Source organism: Ambystoma mexicanum, chromosome 14 (assembly GCF_040938575.1).
Source record: "Ambystoma mexicanum isolate Mex_15411 chromosome 14, UKY_AmexF1_1, whole genome shotgun sequence".
NCBI classification, from domain to species: domain Eukaryota; kingdom Metazoa; phylum Chordata; class Amphibia; order Caudata; family Ambystomatidae; genus Ambystoma; species Ambystoma mexicanum.
Window position 1 is genome coordinate 306,075,941 of NC_090940.1, and position 19,105 is coordinate 306,095,045.

The 19,105-nt window shown below is 44.6% G+C and overlaps 1 protein-coding gene across 1 annotated transcript in view; it reads right to left on the bottom strand.

Annotated features, from left to right (window-relative positions):
• EFCAB11 (EF-hand calcium binding domain 11) overlaps positions 1-19,105 on the bottom strand; it is a 1,000,500-nt gene that overhangs the window by 348,470 nt on the left and 632,925 nt on the right. The window contains exon 5 of the mRNA XM_069637434.1: positions 8,815-8,905. Within this exon, the coding sequence (XP_069493535.1) occupies positions 8,815-8,905 (91 nt within the window). The remainder of the gene's footprint in view (positions 1-8,814; positions 8,906-19,105) is intronic.

The following is a 19,105-nucleotide window of genomic DNA, read 5'->3' on the forward strand; positions in this document are numbered from 1 at the left end:
CGATGTATCATTAGATGTGATCATAACCAATTCCAGGATATCTTGCATAATTTCGATCACACTATTAATATATAGTCTTGATTAGCCAGAGGTTCAAATACCTTTATCTTAGACACATTGTTCTTATTAGAATTGTACTCTTGCAATATTGACTTTAATCATTTTGATGTTAGCATTTTAGATATAGGGTCTTTGGTAATCTCCACCTCCTCTTCATTATTAATAGGGAACCCAAACTGACAATTGATATACTATTGTCGATCTCGGGCTTATCCTCTAAACTAGGTCGTCTAGAACCTGGATCTGTTGTTCCAAGCTAATGATCCACAGGCCCATATTTACAGGCTTTCTTATTGGCCAGTTTTTCTTATTGACCATCATCCTGTTCTTACTTTTACCACTAATCATATGCTGTTCAGGCTTGTATGTTTGGGGGCAATTTATTCACAGCTACATCAATCTGGGTATCCCTTAACTGCCATGGGTCCCCCCACCCCCAGTGCCAAGACCTGTTTTGATAATTTCGGTATGGTGCCATTCAAGCCCTTGTAACTTTTTGTTACATGAGATCTTGGCCAAATTTGGACCCTTTTTGCCAAACATGTAGGCCGTTGTAACATCACCAATGAATCCTAGCTTGATGTAGGGGAGTGAGAGAAAATAACAAAAAAGGGAGAATTTTCTTTTTCTTCAGAAAATGGCAATAAAATGATGTGCAAAGAAGCCTGTGTTTTTTTCCTTGTAAGAGCTAGGAACAAATGGTTTGCTGCGCTGAATTCGCCATTTCCAGGCTTTCAAAAACAGGTGGAGTGGAAATCAAAAAAGCATATTTTGATATGCTAACCAGACGTTTTGTGAGAGGTAAGCGATTTTGGACTTTTTTGTCCAATAGGACATGCGTGGACGGAATGGAAAAGAAGGGTAGGAAAGCTGAATGGGACGACCGAGGCATACATTTCTGAAAAGTAGACCAAATCCCAAGTTTAGGAAGGGGTGACTTGCGTAGGTCAGGCAACAACTATATAGGGAAAATAGTTGGGGGGGAAGGGAATCAGAAAAAACGGTATGTGGTTGGCCCGGTAAGGCAATGGCTTCTGTGAATTTTAAGAAAAACAATGCTCCGCTACATTCCCCCCGACTCTTCCAGTTAGGAAATCACACATTTTTCGTAATGTTTCACAAAACGAGCAATACCGCAAGGCAAAAACTGAGCCATGGTACACAGGATTTTTATGCTTACGGCCTAAACGGATATACTTAGTGTGTGTAAATAAGGAAGACAAATGTGGTGAGGCAGGGCAAGCACACATTTTTTGAAAGAGCACAGGAAGACCTTTTGAAAGGTAGGGGACTTGTGCAGGTTTCAGAAGTGTATAGTGCCTAAAGCATTGACTAAATGTAGGTCATATTTGGGCAATCAAAGGATTGTGTGACAAAGTGGAGCAGCAAATGGGTCAAAACATTATGAAAACCACGCAAACACAAATGTAGTACCTTCCCACAGGTGTCCAGACAAAAACTGTATCTTACATGTGTGGGGGCACCTACCTGGGCGCAAAGGGAAAAGGCTAAACCACTGGTAACCCCAAGTCTTTTGGCAGAGCAGAATTTGCGGGATTTTGCTCATGTGGAAAACCTACAGATTTGGGCCTACAGTGTCGAAGCCACCATGAAAAACAGGGAACCCCATGCATTTCTGAAAAGACATCCGTGGGAATCCACAGAGGTGTGACTTGTGCGAATTTCCCCAGAATTTATTGCCCACAATCCCTGGCAAAGTCCGAAATTTGGCAAAAAAAACACTCAATTTTTCGACATTGTGCCTCTGCCCACCCACCGAAACATGCCACCAACACCACATGTCCTACCTTCCCGTGTTCCCACAGGTGTTGCGACAAAACAGTACCTCGCGTGTGTGGGTGAACCTACCTGGGCGCAAAGGGAAAAGGCTAATCCCCAAAAGGGTTTGGGGAGCCAACCTACATATTTGGGCCTGGGGTGTCGCAGCCACCAAGGAAACCAGCAAACGCCATGCATTTCCGAAAAAGACACCCGTTGGAATCCACAGATGTCTGACTTGCGCAAATCCCCCCCAGTAATGATTACCTACAAGCCCTGGCAAAGCCCCACATGGGAGATGGGTGCCAAAGGCCAGGGACATTATCCCTGACTTTCCTGGAGCTCTGGCTGGCCTGTGTTACAGCTTCACCCTCTTCCTGAGGGAAATTCTGTAATGCAGCCCAGCCAGCACTTCAGAATGGTCAGGGGTGATGTCCCTGGCCTTGGGTGGCTGTTTCCCATGTGGGTTGACATCCCCTAGTGCTGCGGCAGTTCCGGGGAGCCCTGGCAGGATCCCCATTCCTCCCCCGAGGTGATATCTGTAATGTAGCACAGCCAGAGGTGCAGCCTGGGCTTGCAGACGGTCAACCCACATTGGAGACAGCCGCTCCCAGGGAAACACCAATGTTATGCTGGCATGTGGGGCAATTTGTGGCCTGATCCTGCAATTGTCCCAGCCCACCAAAATACCTCCCCAGATAGCCCACTCCCAACAATCCAGCCCCAGTCCCACCCACCTCGCTGACAATGGGCCCTTACCATAGAATAATAAACAGTACTCTCATAACGTTGCAGCTGCTCACGTAGAAAAAGCTGCAAACGAAACAAGACCTTTGTTACCTATAGTCACTGCAGCAAACTACTACTCTCCAATCACGGCCCCCCTTTCAAGCCATCCCTGGTGGTCTACTGACCCTCACCCCAGTGAAAACACATTTGCCCCTTCCTAGGTGCAGATTGCAAGATTGCACTAGCAATCTGCCCCCATGGAGGGCTACATGAGAGCCCCCACCAGTCATTTGGGGTGGGGGGAGAGGGCCACCCCCTTTTCATTATCTAAGTTGCGGGTGGTTTAAGGTGCCCCCCACCCAAACCTCCCTTTATTTCTACACTTTCTCTTTTTATTTTGCCCCTTCACCATGGAGCAGATAGGCACACTAATTTGCCCATCTGCACCCAGGGTGCTCAAAACACACTGCCCCATGCTTTGAGGCCCTGTGTCAAGTTTTCTACTGGCCCTCTTCCACCCACCCCAAATGGTTGGGGGGCATCTCATGTAGCCCTCCCTAGGGCCACATGGGGGCAGAAATCTGTCCACAGGTAGGGCTGCATGAGACCCCCCCCTCCATTTTTGGTGGGGGGAGAGGGCCACCCCCCTTTTCAATACATAACTCACCTGGTGGTCTAGAGTGCTCCCACCCCCATCAAAATCCCATTTTATTTTCACAATTTTTTTTTTGCCCCTTCTCTTGAGGCAGATGGGCACAGTAATGTGCCGATCTGCCCCAAGGGGGCAAAACGTACTGCTCCATGCTTGGGGGTGGGGGGGCAGTGACAACAATTTTGGTTAACCCCCCCCACCCCAAATGGATGCGGGGCATGTCATGTAGCCCTCCCTGGGGGCAGAATCTGCCCCCAGGCAGGGCTACATGAGGTGCCCCCACTTACATAGTAAGCAGCCCCCTCTCTGCCCCCCCCCACTTCACAAACAGATCCCTGGTGTATAGTGGCAGTTCTGGGCGCGGACCGAGCGCTCTGTGCCCAATCCGCGCCCAGCAATGCTTCAAAAAAGGAGTCTCCCCTTTCCAACGACACCTCCCTCGATCTGAACGGCACAATAGTGGTGCAGATCGAGGGAGAGAAAGCTGGAAACTCACCTTTTTCACTGCGGCCGCCGAAATTGCGGCTGCAGTGAAAATTACTTTGTTTCACGTCAGCACACCTTGCGCGTGCTGACGTGAAACTGACAGAAATCCAACCCCTGGACCGTGAGGAGGAACTTCCCTCTCCTCACATAGCCTGGGGGTTGGATTTCAATTTTGAAATGACGTGCCAAAAAAGGACGAGCGATCTCGTCCTTGGCACTAAAGAGGTTAAAGAGTTTTCAATATCTTCATTAGAGATTTTCGAGAGCATTCATTGCGTTTCCTTTGTCACTGTAAACATTTTTTATTTCGTTTCTTTCGTGGAGCCAAATTAGACTCAATATTTTCATTGGTTTCCAGAGACAGGGAGGCACTCTTCTTAGGAAATCCTGGGGCCAGTTCAAGTTGAAAACTAACCGCAGCTGTGAATTATGCTGATGAGATAATTTTCTAAGGACATATTGCTATTGGCTAATATAACATCAACCATTCTGCTAATCACAAACATTTGCTCTTTCTTATCCGAAGAAACCAAGTACTTAAAGCCAGCTAAGATTTCCCAAACGGTTATTTCAGCCATCTCAGATAACAATATATTCGCTGTATTAGATATATGAATTGTCTCAGATCTACTCATTGCATCCTCTGAGATTTTTACTAAATCAGGAGATTTAGACAATCTGTGATTGCAATGTCCTCTAGATTTTCAATAGGAAGGTGGTCAGCTTGTACTATAATCTCGCGCCCACCAAAAGAATCTCTCTGCAATGAGTAACCCAAGTTCAATAAATAATGATCATCAATAGCAGGTGATCCCCCGCTCACAATCCATACTAGGCAATGAAGTCACCATAGTTTCTAATCTTAAATCATTTCCCACACACTGATCCTTGGCAGCAAAGAAAGCCATAATTTTACCAGCATTAAATGAATTGTCAGCAGCTTTATCGGTTTCTATGCGAGAGGATTCAGATCTCCTAAGAGTAGTGTCAAGTGCATTTCCCCCTGCTTTCATCATTGCGTAGGGTTTCACAACTTCTTTCCAAGATGCACTTCTCAGTTGGTTCTTACGTGTACGTAGTGTCATAATAAAAATGCCCTTTATATTATTATGTCAGCAACACTACCACTAGGAACCCAGCAAAACTGTCTTGGTTCAGTTAAAGGCAAAGCTTGCCTATTCACCCAGCAAAGTACATAAAATCAATGGCTATAACACTAGATTGCTGGATCAACCACCCATACCAAGCTGGAAAAGTTGCAACGTATAGCTATCAACTGTGAAACATAGCCGTAACCAGACGGCAAGTTAATCCTTAATGTGTGCCAGATGGGGAGTGCTTTCAGCTGTATAACGTACACACAATATTAAGCTGAGGCTGCCAACAGCATATACTGATGCTTAAATGTATTGCAAATGATGTCTCTTACCACATTATAACATACATTATAGATGTTCTTTGGACACCCGAGCGCCACAAAACTGCTTCTCTCCCAGCACTTACACAGCTTGAGTTTTTTGCATTATGTAAATGGTACCGTTTTCTAATATTTTGTAACGCCGCTTTTGGCAAAAGGGCCTTTATAAATTCAATAAATGAAATGAAGCTGGGTTGCCAATTAAGTATTTTATCCATTAACAGCCTCACCACAGACAATGCCACATTGTGAAAAGTATTCACATCTAGAGTCCTGTCAATTGGTAATGATCCAGTAATTCTAGATGGAGAACAAAATTTGCGAGCCAACCCCCTCCTGGGTAGGCTATCATACCTCAGATTAAGAGCTCACAGAACTAGTACTGGCTTCCAGCCTTTTCTGAACTCCCAATACTTTGTGATTCATGGAGAATTTTTAAAGCCAGATCCAAGAGCTTACCTTCTTTTCTTCCCCCCCCTCACTCTTCTCTTTACAGACTAGACTACCATATCATCTCGAAGTCCAACACAGAGACTTGACCCAAGAATGAACCTAGATGCATCTCTGACCATTCGGCAGTACGTTTAAATCTTATCCTTCCCAACTTGAATTTAACCCACTGGCATGTTAACACCAATCTTTCCCTTTCAACTGAATTTGCCATGGTATGGACCAAAGGCATTCCCAACTTCTTTGAACTGAATGACATTTTGATACATAATTGACATGGATTTCAAGCCTGCCTTTGAGCTACCTGACTTCTATTATTGCATCAATCAGTAACAAGAAATGTGAAGCTGCAACTTCTAGAAAAAAAATATATTACTGCCACATGACGCCTCTCAACCCAAACAAGTTGCAAAAACTAAAACAATACAGAAACTGAGATACATATATAACTGACCAAAAGAGCTGGTCTCCTGATCAGAGGTAAGGCAAAACTAACCATTGGGGGGCACAAAGCAGGCAGGCAGAATTATTGCTGTTTACCTCACAATTAAGGCCAACAATTCACCAATCCCCATAATCAAACAAGCTTTGGGAAGCAGTCTCTGAAGAAAACATTGCTAATGAATTCCATTAGTTCTACATAAACCTCTGCAAATGACGACATTGTGCCGACACAGATAAATAGGAGAATTCCTCAAACTCGAACCTCCCAAAACTCTGCAAGGAAGAATGTCCCTCTTTAGATACCCACAAACTAGACAAAATCAAATTTTCCATATGGAAAATGAAACTATGCAAAGCCCCAGGCCTTGACGGCATACCAGCAGAATGTTCTAAGTCCTTCTGTGAGACATTAGCTCCTGAACTCCTTAACCTTTTCTACTAAATCTCACGAACAGATGAACAGTTTGGCTCACTTAGACACTATGATCATAGTGCTCCCCAAGACAGGAGTAGCCCACACTTTAACAAACACAATCCCAGATCCCAAATTAACAAACATTGCGAGATTTTCTATGATCCACATGAAGTGCCTGTCCACCTTTACCCCACAAATGATAACGCCTGATCAATGTAGCTTTCTAAAAGTAGTCTCCTACTGGAAAACACTAGTTTGGTATCCTTGCTTTAATTTGAAACCCTAAGTCATTAAGCCTGCAAGGTCTCATAACACTTGAAGATGAAAAGGCTTCCAAACCTGTGTCTGGACCCTAAATGTCCAGAACACACGTTTTTAACCTCCGTCAACTCTTCTACAGAAAGATTGCAGCTTTATACAGCAACCCTAGAACTTCCCTTTTCATGAATTGGAATGTCACACCCTACTTCACTCTCTTGAGGTACTGCCTTGGTTTTCATTCTTGCTCTAGAACCACTACATACACACCTTTGCAACAATCCCAATTTTTTTAGTTTCACTATGAATAGAGTCGAAGTGAAACTCTTAGCTTACGAAGACAACATCCTTTTCTATATTTCCAACCCTGAAGCCTCCATTTCCCCATATCCCCAATACTATCTATAGCTGGGTATTGCCTTAATAAAAGTAAGTTGGAACTTTTATCTTTAAACCCACTATGCTCACTTGATAGGTTGGGCACAAACAATCTTATATTAAACGGTGGTATAAGCTACCTGTGCATTAGTCTTTGTAGATAATTTCAAAATGTCTATTGTGATCTATATCAAGGAAATTTTAGAACCCTTAGTGTAGGTTGCCACCTGCTCGGGATGGGCACAAATACGTCAAAATGGTCACTCAGTCTAAAACCAATAAGTCTAAATCCAAGTCGAGGTCGCTAGACAAGTCCTATCTCTGAAAGCCTTGTCAAAACAGGTTCATCCCTGTACTTCTAAAACCATCAAGGACCACATTGATACCCTCGCTCCGGCCCTTGCCAATTTCTGCAACCTCTCCTTTGCCTCAGGAGCCTTCCCTTCCCCTCTGAAGCACTCCTGTGCATCTTCTTCTCAAGAAACTCACAGCTGATCCTTCTTGCCCGGCTAACTATCGCCCAATTTCCATTACTCCTTTTCTGGGCAAACTCCTCAAAGCTGGCCATCTCGCAGCTTAACCATCACTCTGATTCTGACGGTCTCCACGACCATCCGTGTGGCTTTAGCGCTGCCAGAAGCATGGAAACTGCTCTCCTTAACATCCATGAAAATCTGCTCTCCAACCTTGACTCTAACATTCTTTGTCCTCATCCTACTCTATCTCTCTTCTGCCTTCGACGCGGTCAACTATACCATCCTGCTCAATCATCTCTGTGATAACCTGGGTACCGCCGATCAGGCTCTGACCTGGCTTAACCTCTCTCCGATGGACCAAAGTTGGACATGGGAGGGCCGTTCCTTTCATCTATCTCGCTCTCTACCTGCAGTGTTCCCTAGGGGTCTAACCTCTCAGCCTGGCTTTTCAACCAATACCTGGCAACTCTCGCCCACCGCATTGCCATTTTCTCCTCCAGTTTCCAGTGCTATCCTGACGACACTCCACTCATTTTCAGGCTTCCCTCGGCCACCTCCTCTCATCTGATTGCCTATCTTGTCATTCAGGATTGGTGTGCCGCCAACAATCTCTGCCTGAATGCCAGCAAGACAGAGATCCTCCTTATCAGCACACCTTCACCGTCCTTTCCCCTCACACTCTGGCCAACCTCCCTTGGCCCTCCTACCCCCACCATCGAGGCTAAGAACCTCTGGGTCATCTTTGATTCCACGCTTTCCTTCTCTGCCCACATCTTTATCTCTAAAAAGACAAACTTCCTACCGCACCTCATCAGAGGTACTCTGCCTTTCCTCTCCTTCCCCCAGAAGCTCACTGTCTCCAGAGCCCTGGTTCTCTCTAGGTTGGACTATTGTAACAGCCTCTTTCTAAATCTACCTGCCTCTACTCTCCACCCTTAGCATCATGATGGAGAAACATAAACATTGCAATGAATGAGTGTTCTCTCAACTGGTTAAGTTGGTCTCACAATTGCATATTAACTACAGGTGACATTTGTGCAAATCGCAATGTTAACCCGTCTCTTTAGTAGCCTGCCGAAAGAAAGCCTATCTCTCAAGTATAACATGGAATGGTACATGATCTTACTGGCTCGGGTGTGCATAGTCTTTGTTTAGCAACTATTGAGGTCATGATGAGTAAGAGTCTTTCTACACAATAGTTATATACATTTTACTAACATCTCTCTGACAAAGAATGCAAAAATTGTTTGGTAGATACAATTAATATTACCTGAAAACTTCAAGTATTATTCGGTCTGCAAAATGTGGCACAACGTGTTTAAAGGCCCTTCTGAAGTCATCCAGAGTTAAAAATCCACGGCCTTAAAAGAAGGTGAAAACAAACATTTCATGAAGACAAAAAAGAATTATAATAATCAAACACGTTTTGTGGGAGAAACCCAGGCAAACAACAATCACAGCACTTGTGCTTTTAAAACAGAAAAAACATGCCATGCTACAGCCCCAGTCAATTTGCAGATAGAGGGAATTCCTAAGGATATTCCCAGATGTCATTGCATCACAAAAACCCTACCTAAAGTCTACTCCCAGGTGGCCAGGGAAAGGCAGACTCTTCCTGATCCTAACCCGGGGGGCAGTGTTAGCTGGGAGGATCACCTGGGAGGAGAAGGGCCCCACGGAAATGAGAGGCCTTGGTGGGATGAGACACAGTATTTGTCTTCCTCAAGGAAGGAAATAGCCTTAATACCGGAATATGTAATGACTTGTCAGAGAGCTTTTATTTTTCGCTAACTATCGGAATAGAAATGAAGATAACCACAAGCAGTTACAATCTGAGAGTCAGAAAAAGCCTCTTAAAATTACTTACATTCATAAGCGTATATCCTTCTGAGTCCCAAAGAAATAAGGAAGAAAAGTCTTTTAATGTTACCACTTTAAATCCTGAGAAACCATACTTTCTGTAAAGTTAAATAATTCATGGAATTCCTAGGAATATATATATATAAGATGAATAGTGAATGTGGTGATAATTTCACTATGAAAACTTAATTTTACATTATGGACTTCAAGTCCCATAAATCCGAAAGTACTGGGATGAAGAAGATGACTGCAGAGGCACAGGACTGTAGGTTGCAGTCAATTAGGAAAAATTACCCATACCAGAAGACGACTGGTAGGCATAAAAAAGCCCCCTCCGTTGCATGCCAGGGGAGAGAGCAGTAGTAGATGGTGGGGTAGCGTTTCCAACTTCATGTGGCAGCAGAAGGCAGACGTGAGCAGAGACGCTGGGACCAAAGCAGTGTGTAATTGGAATGCTAGTCCTGAGTGGGTCTCCCAGGCTCGAGTTTGCAGCTGCAGAGTTCTCGCAGCAGAGAGTGCACCTTTCTGCAGCTTTCCCTGCCGTCAGATGAGCATTGGTGGCGGACGAGCTCAGAGTAGCGGCAGAATTCAGGAGAGCTCAAAAATTGACAAAGAGGGTCGCAGGAAGCTGCAAAGAGGAGGTTGCCGGGCAGCACAGGACCATCAAAGCAGTAGTTGTGGAGGCAGCGAGGCCAGACCCAGTGATTTCGCTGTTAGATTGTGACCCCAGAGAATTCTAACTGCCCACTAGCCCAATCCAGGGATCTTAGTCTCAGAAGTGAGATAAACAAAGTAGCATTGCAGAGGAAGAAGTCTCTTGAATACCGAACTAGTGAGAAGCTGTTGTAAACCAAGCTGATTTAAAGAGGCGCTGAGGGTAGAGTAATAACAATTATAACACCAAAGGGGTGTGATTGTGAAATTGTGGGGCCTGATCAAAACCGACAACAAGGGGCAATATCCATAGAAGCAAAAACAAACCACCATTGCCCAAGCCAAACAAAAAACATAACTAGGCAATTACTTAAGACCAGAATTGCCCAAGCCAAAAGAAGGCAGTTGAGAATGTTAGCAATGGTATGAACGGTTGGCCATATGAATAGGAGGTTCTAAAAGAAAATGTTTTAAACTGCCCCTAGATCCCAAACCTATTCTCCTTGGAGCTTCGATTCCTGGAATCTACCCAAGGTCAGGACCTAAGGCCAAACTATTATCCCAATGCTTACTGGCGGGCAGGAACGTGATAGCCCGCACCTGGAAGACGACGGAAGGTCCCCTCATGCCGTTCGGGTGGGTGACGGTCTGGGATATTTTGATAGCTGAGAGGGTGACTGCCGCCGGAGCTGGCCTTCTACATCGCTTTTATAACATATGGGGTCCGTTCCTCGACTATGACCAAATTTTCCCGGCTTTGACATTTAAGCCTCAATTGGCCAGGAGAACAGTACAAGCTGGGGATCCCCAGCAGGAGCGGGGGGAAGGAACTTAAGACTGGGGGAGGGAGTTGGAAAGGAATCGTATTGTACTGTACTACGCATCATGTCGCGAATGTTTTGTTGTGTACTGTGATAACCTGCCTTCTTAAAATAAACACGTTAAAAAAAAAAAATACAACATTGCCAAAGAACCGTGAATGTCTAACAGAATTCTTATCAGCAGTTGGTTGATGGTAAAGGCAAGAAAGTGTCGGGCCGGCTGGACTTCGGAGAAAAGACATTCAGAGGGAGAGAGCATAACTTGCAGAGATTGTAGCGTACACACAGGTGTAACAGATGGCACTAGTGTGGTTCTTGTTTTGCTTGAAGAGTTTTTAATACCTGATGTTGTCGAGCAAAGGACATTGCTAACCCATTAAAACTTAAACTTTAACAATGAAGTACTTAGAAGTAGTAGTTTAGTCTGGCCTGGCAGGGGGGGGGGGGGAGTACTCCAGGTCAGAGAATGTTGTAGTAGTTTGATCTGTTCTGGCAGGAGAGTAAATCAAATCAAAGCAGAGCACTTTGTCTTTCTAAGCTTGGCAGGGGAGTATAGCGGGTGGAAGCCATTGAAGTACTGTGGTATGGTTAAGTCTAGAAGCAGAAGTTGAAGAACCACAAGTGTTTTTGTAGCTTAATCCCGAGTTATCCTGGCAAAGTCATTGAAGCAGAAGTTGTGAACTACTCCAGAAGTATTCAATATTGTGAAACAAGTGGTTTTGTGAATTGGTGCACAAATATCCTGACAAATATTTTTTGTTGAAACCAATGAAGCAAGGAAATGGAAGGTGTTTTGAGAACTTTGTTGCAAACAACAAGAGGAAAACTGTGTTGAACACTCGTGAATTATTAGTTGAGAGCAAGTTGGAACTTATGAAGTTGGAACCAAAAGAGAATTCTTTTTACAATACAGTATTTCCTTAACCTTTTTGAACTGTTGAAAACATCCTACTTGACTCTGGGGAAGGGGAATTCACCCAGGTTAGAAGGAGAAGCAGTTGTCATGATGTGAATGTCAATGTTATGTTTGTTGCCTTTGAACTGCCATATATTGCCTTCAGTTGTGTATGATAAGTGTGTGGGACCGAATCCATTTTTTTAAATAGTGTTTCCTTTATTTTATTTTAGCAGGGACATCATTTTGGGGGCTAGCAGGGGTTGCTGCTGCGACCCCCGATGCCACCCCTGTGGACCCCTTGCTACCCTTTTTCTTATATTTTGATTATTAATGCAAGCTCCTGGGCTGTGGCCAGTGCCATGTGGCTTTGCTTCTGGAGCAGCTGGCTTTGTTGTTAAGGCCTCTTAGAAAAAACAGGGGGTTCCACAAGTGTAACTCTTTGAGAAGTGACCCTAAATAAGAAAGAATTGGAATATTTGTCTTTCTGGAATTATATACAATAATTGCTAGACTCATGAAAGGTTTATTTCAGGCACACTTCAGGGGGTGACTTTAAACACCTCAAATTCACAATGTAGACAACCTTCCAAAAAGCATTTAGAGAAGAATAAATATCCATCTCATAGTATGTATTTTGCTTGCGTGTGTGCGTGTGCGTGTGCGTGTGTGTGTGTGTGTTTGTTTTAGATAGATAGATATCTGGAGGCTGCAGGTGCGAATCCCGGCAAGGCCAGTTCAGCCTTTCATCCTTCAGAGGTCGATAAATGAGTACCAGCACAGCAGGGTGATAGTGTATGTATATTTGTTCTATAAAAAGCTCTTACTCATTTGGCGTTGGATGTCTGCTTGCATTCAAAGTAATATATGGACCTATACACACTGGTATTAACGATACATATGGTGATCCATTCTTGTATGAACTGTATATCGCAATACAGTGATAGAACCATATTTGTCCTGGTGTACTTGGGAACAATGCTATGTAATGCCACTTCCTGTTTTGTCAAGGGGTGAAAAGTCGTGTTACATCGCTTTTCGTGATTTCACTTTGGGCCAGGGTCAAATGACATCACTTCCTGTTATTCAGAGGTCCAGGGCCATGTGATGCCACTTCTGCTACCCCTAGCATTTTGGTGAAATGACATCCATGTATTTTAGGCAAGGACACCCTCGTCAGGGTAGGGATAGTGAGGCATTTATCCAACCTTTTTGAGTTAATAAAATAGCATCTTTTGAAAAACCTTCACAAAGTTGTCTGTCTCACATTTCTGACCCCTCGCACAAGTCAGACGTTGCAAATACAAATCTTGTTCACAAACAGTACGGTTATCTTATGCATTATTTTCAAAGACAGAAGCATTTTAAACAATGCCACAAATAGATGGCATGTGCAGAAGTACCAAGGTTACGCTATTTTTGCAATCAAGCAGACCAGCCAAAGAGTAGAGGTGATAATGATTTGAATTTGCCTAGAAAAGTGGATTAGCCATGTAAAAGAAAAACAACCACTTGAAACCTTATTGGCACTCTCTGCCAGTGAGAATTCTTGGAGTGCAGTCAACTACTTGATTAGCTGCATTCCCAGCATTTCAACTTCAGAAGCAAACAAGGAAATGACAGAAATAATTTCTAGTTGTATAATCCTCAGCTGTAACGCCCAACAAACACATCAGCACTAGAACTACAAAAAAATGAAACATTTGACTACAGTTACCTGCACAACCATATTGCATTCTGGCACAAACACAAGAAACCCACGTTTCATTCACTAAATGTTTTGTCTATTTACTTAACTCACCAATAATCTAACATTTGTACTTACACACCATGCTTTGAAAAACTATATTGTAATTTGCACTACAGTACTTGTCATTGGCATGTGAAATGTTGTCCGAGAAAAGATGCACCTTTTGCGCCAATATGAGACCCGTTGTATAGTCAAACGTTCTGTAGTTAATGAATTTCTGTTTTTCCATTACTATTAGTCCAAAAGAGAAACTTGAGTCATGTTCCACTCTCTCCACGGTGAGTCAGTAGATGGAATCCGCACTAAGAATGTGCATGATTATCTCTGAGCCAAGTGCATGGTGACAAATGATGATGTGTTAATGCTAATCTATAATTCTATGACAAGACAGGAGGCTCGCATTATGCTTTTTCTTTCTTTAATACTGCCATCTCAGCACTTTAACACTTAACTTATATTTTAACATTTTTCTTGGTGTAACATTAGAGTTCAAGTTTACCATCTCCTAAAATGTAATAAGAGTCTCTTGAACCACGACTCCCATGATCCTCCTGCTTCCAGTAGTCCTGACCCCTATATGTCCACCTATCAGCACCCAGCATGGGGTATAAGCACTGTGAACCCAATGTCCTTTGCTCTTTCTTTTGGCTGCCATTTCAAGATAAGTTCTAATTATGAGTTACTGTGTAAATGTTCTTGTTATTTATGGTTATTATAATTATAACGAGAATGCCTAATATATTACAGCAGAATTACTATACTTTCATTTAAAGCTGTGGGTAAAGATATCTAACCTACTGCGCAGCGTTCCAGAAGCGCTGAGGTATTTCAGTAAGAAACGTGCGCGCGTGTTTACAAGCATACCATTTGTTCTTCCCCGCTTTCATTACGGGACTCGGCGGGCAGGGAAACCAAGTGTTTCAGTGCGAGAGAGGCAGAGCCGCGAGCAAAGCCGCTCGCATTAGGCAGCCGTTCCCGCTCTCCATATTAAGTAGAGCGCCGGCTCGCGCCGGCAAACAAAGCAGGCTTTAGGACCCGGAGGAGCCAGAGTGCTTCAGAGAATGCCCCGGCATTCTCCAGGTCACGCTAACGCTCGTGCATTACGAATAATGCGGCGAGCAGAGAGGATTAGCGGCCTGTAGTGTCTTTGAGAGGATTTGAAAGGAATTTGAAAAAAAAATATTTTTACACATATATTCCATTTGAAGAACAGAGCTCTACAAGATTGCTAGAAGGCCAAAGTCTGTCTTCACAGACTGAGTTTAGAGCCTGAGTACTGCTGACTCCCAAGAAGTTAGCTTTGCTAACAGCAAATTATGGCTCAGAAAGCACACAGAGAATCCCAAACCACCACCCCAGGGTGGAGCGAAGAAGAGTGGGAAGAGGAACCCTCCTTCCAGGATTCTGATCCATCTCTGTTTCAAGAAGGTACTGGGGGATTCCCTGACACAAGCAGTTTCTCAGGGAGTGCAACCTTTGACTCAAAGTTTGGATATGCTAGAAGCATTCATGGCTGAGCAACAAGAACAGCTAACAGCCAGGAAGTGATGGGCAGATAGCCCTGGAGAAGGGACGTCAGCAGGACACCCCCAGAAAGGGGTTGATAAAAAGGAGTGTAAGACAGCCCGGAAGAGCGCAGACTCTCTGACCCCCATGGGCATAGATGAAAGGGTTAACACTGTTCCCCTAAGAGATAGCGACCCTGTCGCAAGATTGAAAGAGGCCTTTCTAGCAAAGATGGCGGATTGCAAAGACAGACCCCCCCCTACCCCAGGGGTGGACAATTCAGGGGAGTACGAAGAGGGTTACACACCCGACGAGGAAGATATAGTAGAGCCAATTACGGAGAATGTTCCCGAAGAGGAGGAGAACATTTTAGACCTGTTTGATCTGAAAGCCAAGCCGGATCTTGATCCTAAAATGGTCACATTTGTTACCAAGTCCGCTCGTGACATCAGAAAAGGTGTTGATTGCGCCCGCAAAGGCTGTCAGGATAAGGTCCTAGTATTGGCTGGACAGTTAGCAAAAATTATGGATTTGGTGGAAAAATCTAGAGACACGGGAGTTCCCGTGGATACCCAAGCCTTAGGCAACTGGGTGCAGAGAGCCGTATGCCTCTTGGGGAATGCTTACTGTGGTCTCTCTTCAGAGAGGAGGGGTGTCCTGCTGAAAATTAATAGTAAACTCAGCGACCTGGCCACTTATGAGGCAGGAGAAGGCGCCAAAGGTCTTCTTGGAGAAGCCTTCGCTAAGGAAATGTTGCAATTTGTAGGAACATATTCCGCGCTAGAGAGAGCCCAGAGTTCCATAAGGAAGATTTTCCCGGGACGTGTTTTTGCCGGGACCGGATGCTTCAGAGGTCGTTTGTACAGTCGATCCAACTATCAACGCAGATCTCAGGGCCCACGAGCGCAATATCGGGAAGGACGCCAGCAGGATACATTCTTCCCAGCCAGGGGAAGGTATACGAGAGGTCGCAGAGGGAGAGGCTCATCTCGTCAGCCCAGTGCAGCAGCCAGTGAGTACACCAAATATACGTGTGGGTGGGAGAACCCTCCACTTTGTAAGTCAATGGCAGATTTTATCAAGCAATGCTTGGGTGTTGGAGGCGGTAACAGGCCTCAAGCTGCAGTTCATAGGCGACCCAATTCAATTGACAGAGCCTCACCCCATATGCATGCCGCGAGAGAAATTTGCATGATCATCTACCTAGGCGATATTCTAGTGATGGGATCCAGCAAGGAAATCCTAGCGAGAGACATGCAATGGATTTTCAAGCTCATATCCACCCTAGGTTTCTTAGTGAACTTGGAAAAGTCTCAGCTCACACCAGTTCAGAGAATAGAGTTTCTGGGCTTCATCGTAGATACAGTGAAAACGATTCTAGAGCTCACAGGTCACAAAGTGAGTGCGATTTTAAAAAAAGGAACTCAGAGCAGTGATAGCAAAGAAAGCTATTTCGCTTTAGAATCTAGCCAAAGTAGTGGGTTAACTAGCAGCCTCCATTGAAGCTATATTTCTGGGACCGCTGCATTACCGAGCGTTGCAGAGGCTCAAGATCAGACACTTGCGCGGAGGTTTAGCTTACCATCACATAGTGAGACTGGATCATGAAGCCATTTAAGAACTTCAATGGTGGCTAGAGAATATGGAAGCATGGAACGGCCGGGCTATATTCAGAGACGTTCCAGATCTGGTCATAGAATCAGACGCAAGCAGGTCAGGTTGGGGAGCAAGGTGCGAACAGATTCAGACAGGAGGAAAGTGGTCAGACGAGGAATTGAGTCTGCACATAAATTGCCTTGAGCTTCTAGCAGGCTCCTTTGCAGTCCAGGCGTTTACGAAAGACAAGATAAATGCTGCGTGTTGCTCAAGATGGATATTTCAGCAGTCGCTACAGCTGAGGGGGGGTGGAGGGGGAGGGGGCGACAAAGTCCAAGATGTTAGCGGAGCTAGTGAAAGATTTTTGGCACCATTGCCTGCAGAACAAAATTGCAGTTGCGGCAGAATATTTCCCCGGGAGTCAGAACAATATAGCAGACTGGGACTCTCTATCTTGCAGACTCCAGCGATTGGAAGCTACATCCCCCAGGTATTCAGACACTTACAAGCGTTATGGAGAACCATAGACATAGATCTGTTTGCATCCAGACTGAATGCACAGACGCAAAAGTATTACAGTTGGAGGATAGACCCGGCGGCAGCGGGTACAGACTCATTTCTACACCTGTGGACCGGAGCAGTCCACAATGCCTTCCTGCCATTCATGATGATCACAAGAGCCCTGGCGAAAGTCCACAGAGACAAAGCCGAGCTGGTGATGGTGATGCCTTGTTGGATAGCGCAGGCCTGGTTTCCAGTAGCGATGGAACTTTCTTTGGATTTTCCGAAAATAGTTCCGAATTTGTGCCGGACCTTCTACTCGACCCAACCGGTCACGTCCATCCAATGATAGAAGCGGGCACGTTACAGTTGATAGTATGCAGGGTTTCAGGAAAAGATGGCAATTGCCAGGAATTTCGGAGCTCGCTGCAGATTGCATCTGCGATTCCTGGGCGCCTTCCACTATTAGGAGCTATAGCACCGCTTGGAATGGTTGGACACTGTGGTGCACAGAACAGTTTGGATCCTGTTTCAGTTCCTCTAGTGCAAGTCCTCAACTTCCTAGCTTCAAGGTTTCAAGCAGGCAGTGCTTACAGAACAATAGTTTACAGATCAACCGCACTCCCTTCCACCTTATCGTGTCCTGCTGAGATCGCTGGAGAACGTCCAGAAGTCTTGCGGCTCCTCAAAGAGATTAAATTGAGAAGACCGCCAGAGCCTAAATACGCGGTTCTGTGGGACTTCAGGGACGTTTTTCATCTATTCTTGAGGTGCCCTGAGAACGCGCTCTTATCCTGGTCCCAAATATCAGGGAAGTTTGCCTAGTAGCGTGCCGGAGAGTGTCAGATGTTAAGGCGTTAGAATTAGATAGGAAAATCTTTTATCCGGAAGGAGTAGCATTCTCTATAGCCAAAAGAACCAAGACCGATTCTAGAGCGATTTCTTACCCCTATTTTACAGAGAACAAGAAACTGTGTGTAGCGCAATGCAATAAAGCTTACGAAAAAGCAACAGCGCAGATTAGGCCTCGCGGAGTGACAGAGCTGCTTTTAGCGCGTAGAAAACCACACCATGCAGTAGCAACAGCAACTATAGCTAGATGGGTAAGAGGTGATGCAGTGGGCTGGAATAGATTTGTCCTTATTTGGCACGCATTCTGCTAGAGGGGTGATGGGTTCTAGAGCTTTTGCAGCAGGGGTATCACTTTAAGACATTATGAAGTCAGCAGATTGGTCCTCGGAGTCAACATTTAAGACATTTTATTTCAAACCAGTGTCTGATATACCGAACAGGGTGGTAGCAAGCTTTGAACAAGCATAATGCGAGCCTCCTGTCTTGTTGCAGAATAAAGATTGCCCACGCTGATAGCTCAGGAAGTCTTCATTCTATTGAAGACAAGGAGGCAAGCATTATATCCCGCCCTGAATGACAAATGAATCTTGTGATATTTTGTATGCCAAACTTTGTTCAATTCCACCCTCACGGTACCTTTTCTGTTATTGCAGGAGATGACCAGAAGGCGTCTTGAAAGGATGAAGTCAGGAGGAAGAAGAGAATATCGCAAGTTGTACCCATTGAACCAAACAGTTATCACAACAGAGGAGCAGTTAATAAATTCTTAAGGGCTCTGGAATTCAATGACTGTACACTTGCAGAACTAGAACTCTAATGGCAAAGAGGAAAGGACATTGGGTTCACAGTGCTTATACCCCATGCTGGGTGCTGATAGGTGGACATATAGGGATCAGGACTACTGGAAGCAGGAGAATCATGGGAGTCATGGTTCAAGACACTCTTATTACATTTTAGGAGATGTTAAACTTGAACTTACTGTTTACCTTTTTCTAATGTTACACCAAGAAAAATGTTAAAGTGCTGAAATGGCAGTATTAAAGAAAGAAAAAGCATAATGCTCGCCTCCTTGTCTTTAATAGAATGAAGACTTCCTGAGCTATCAGCGTGGGCAATCTTTATTATA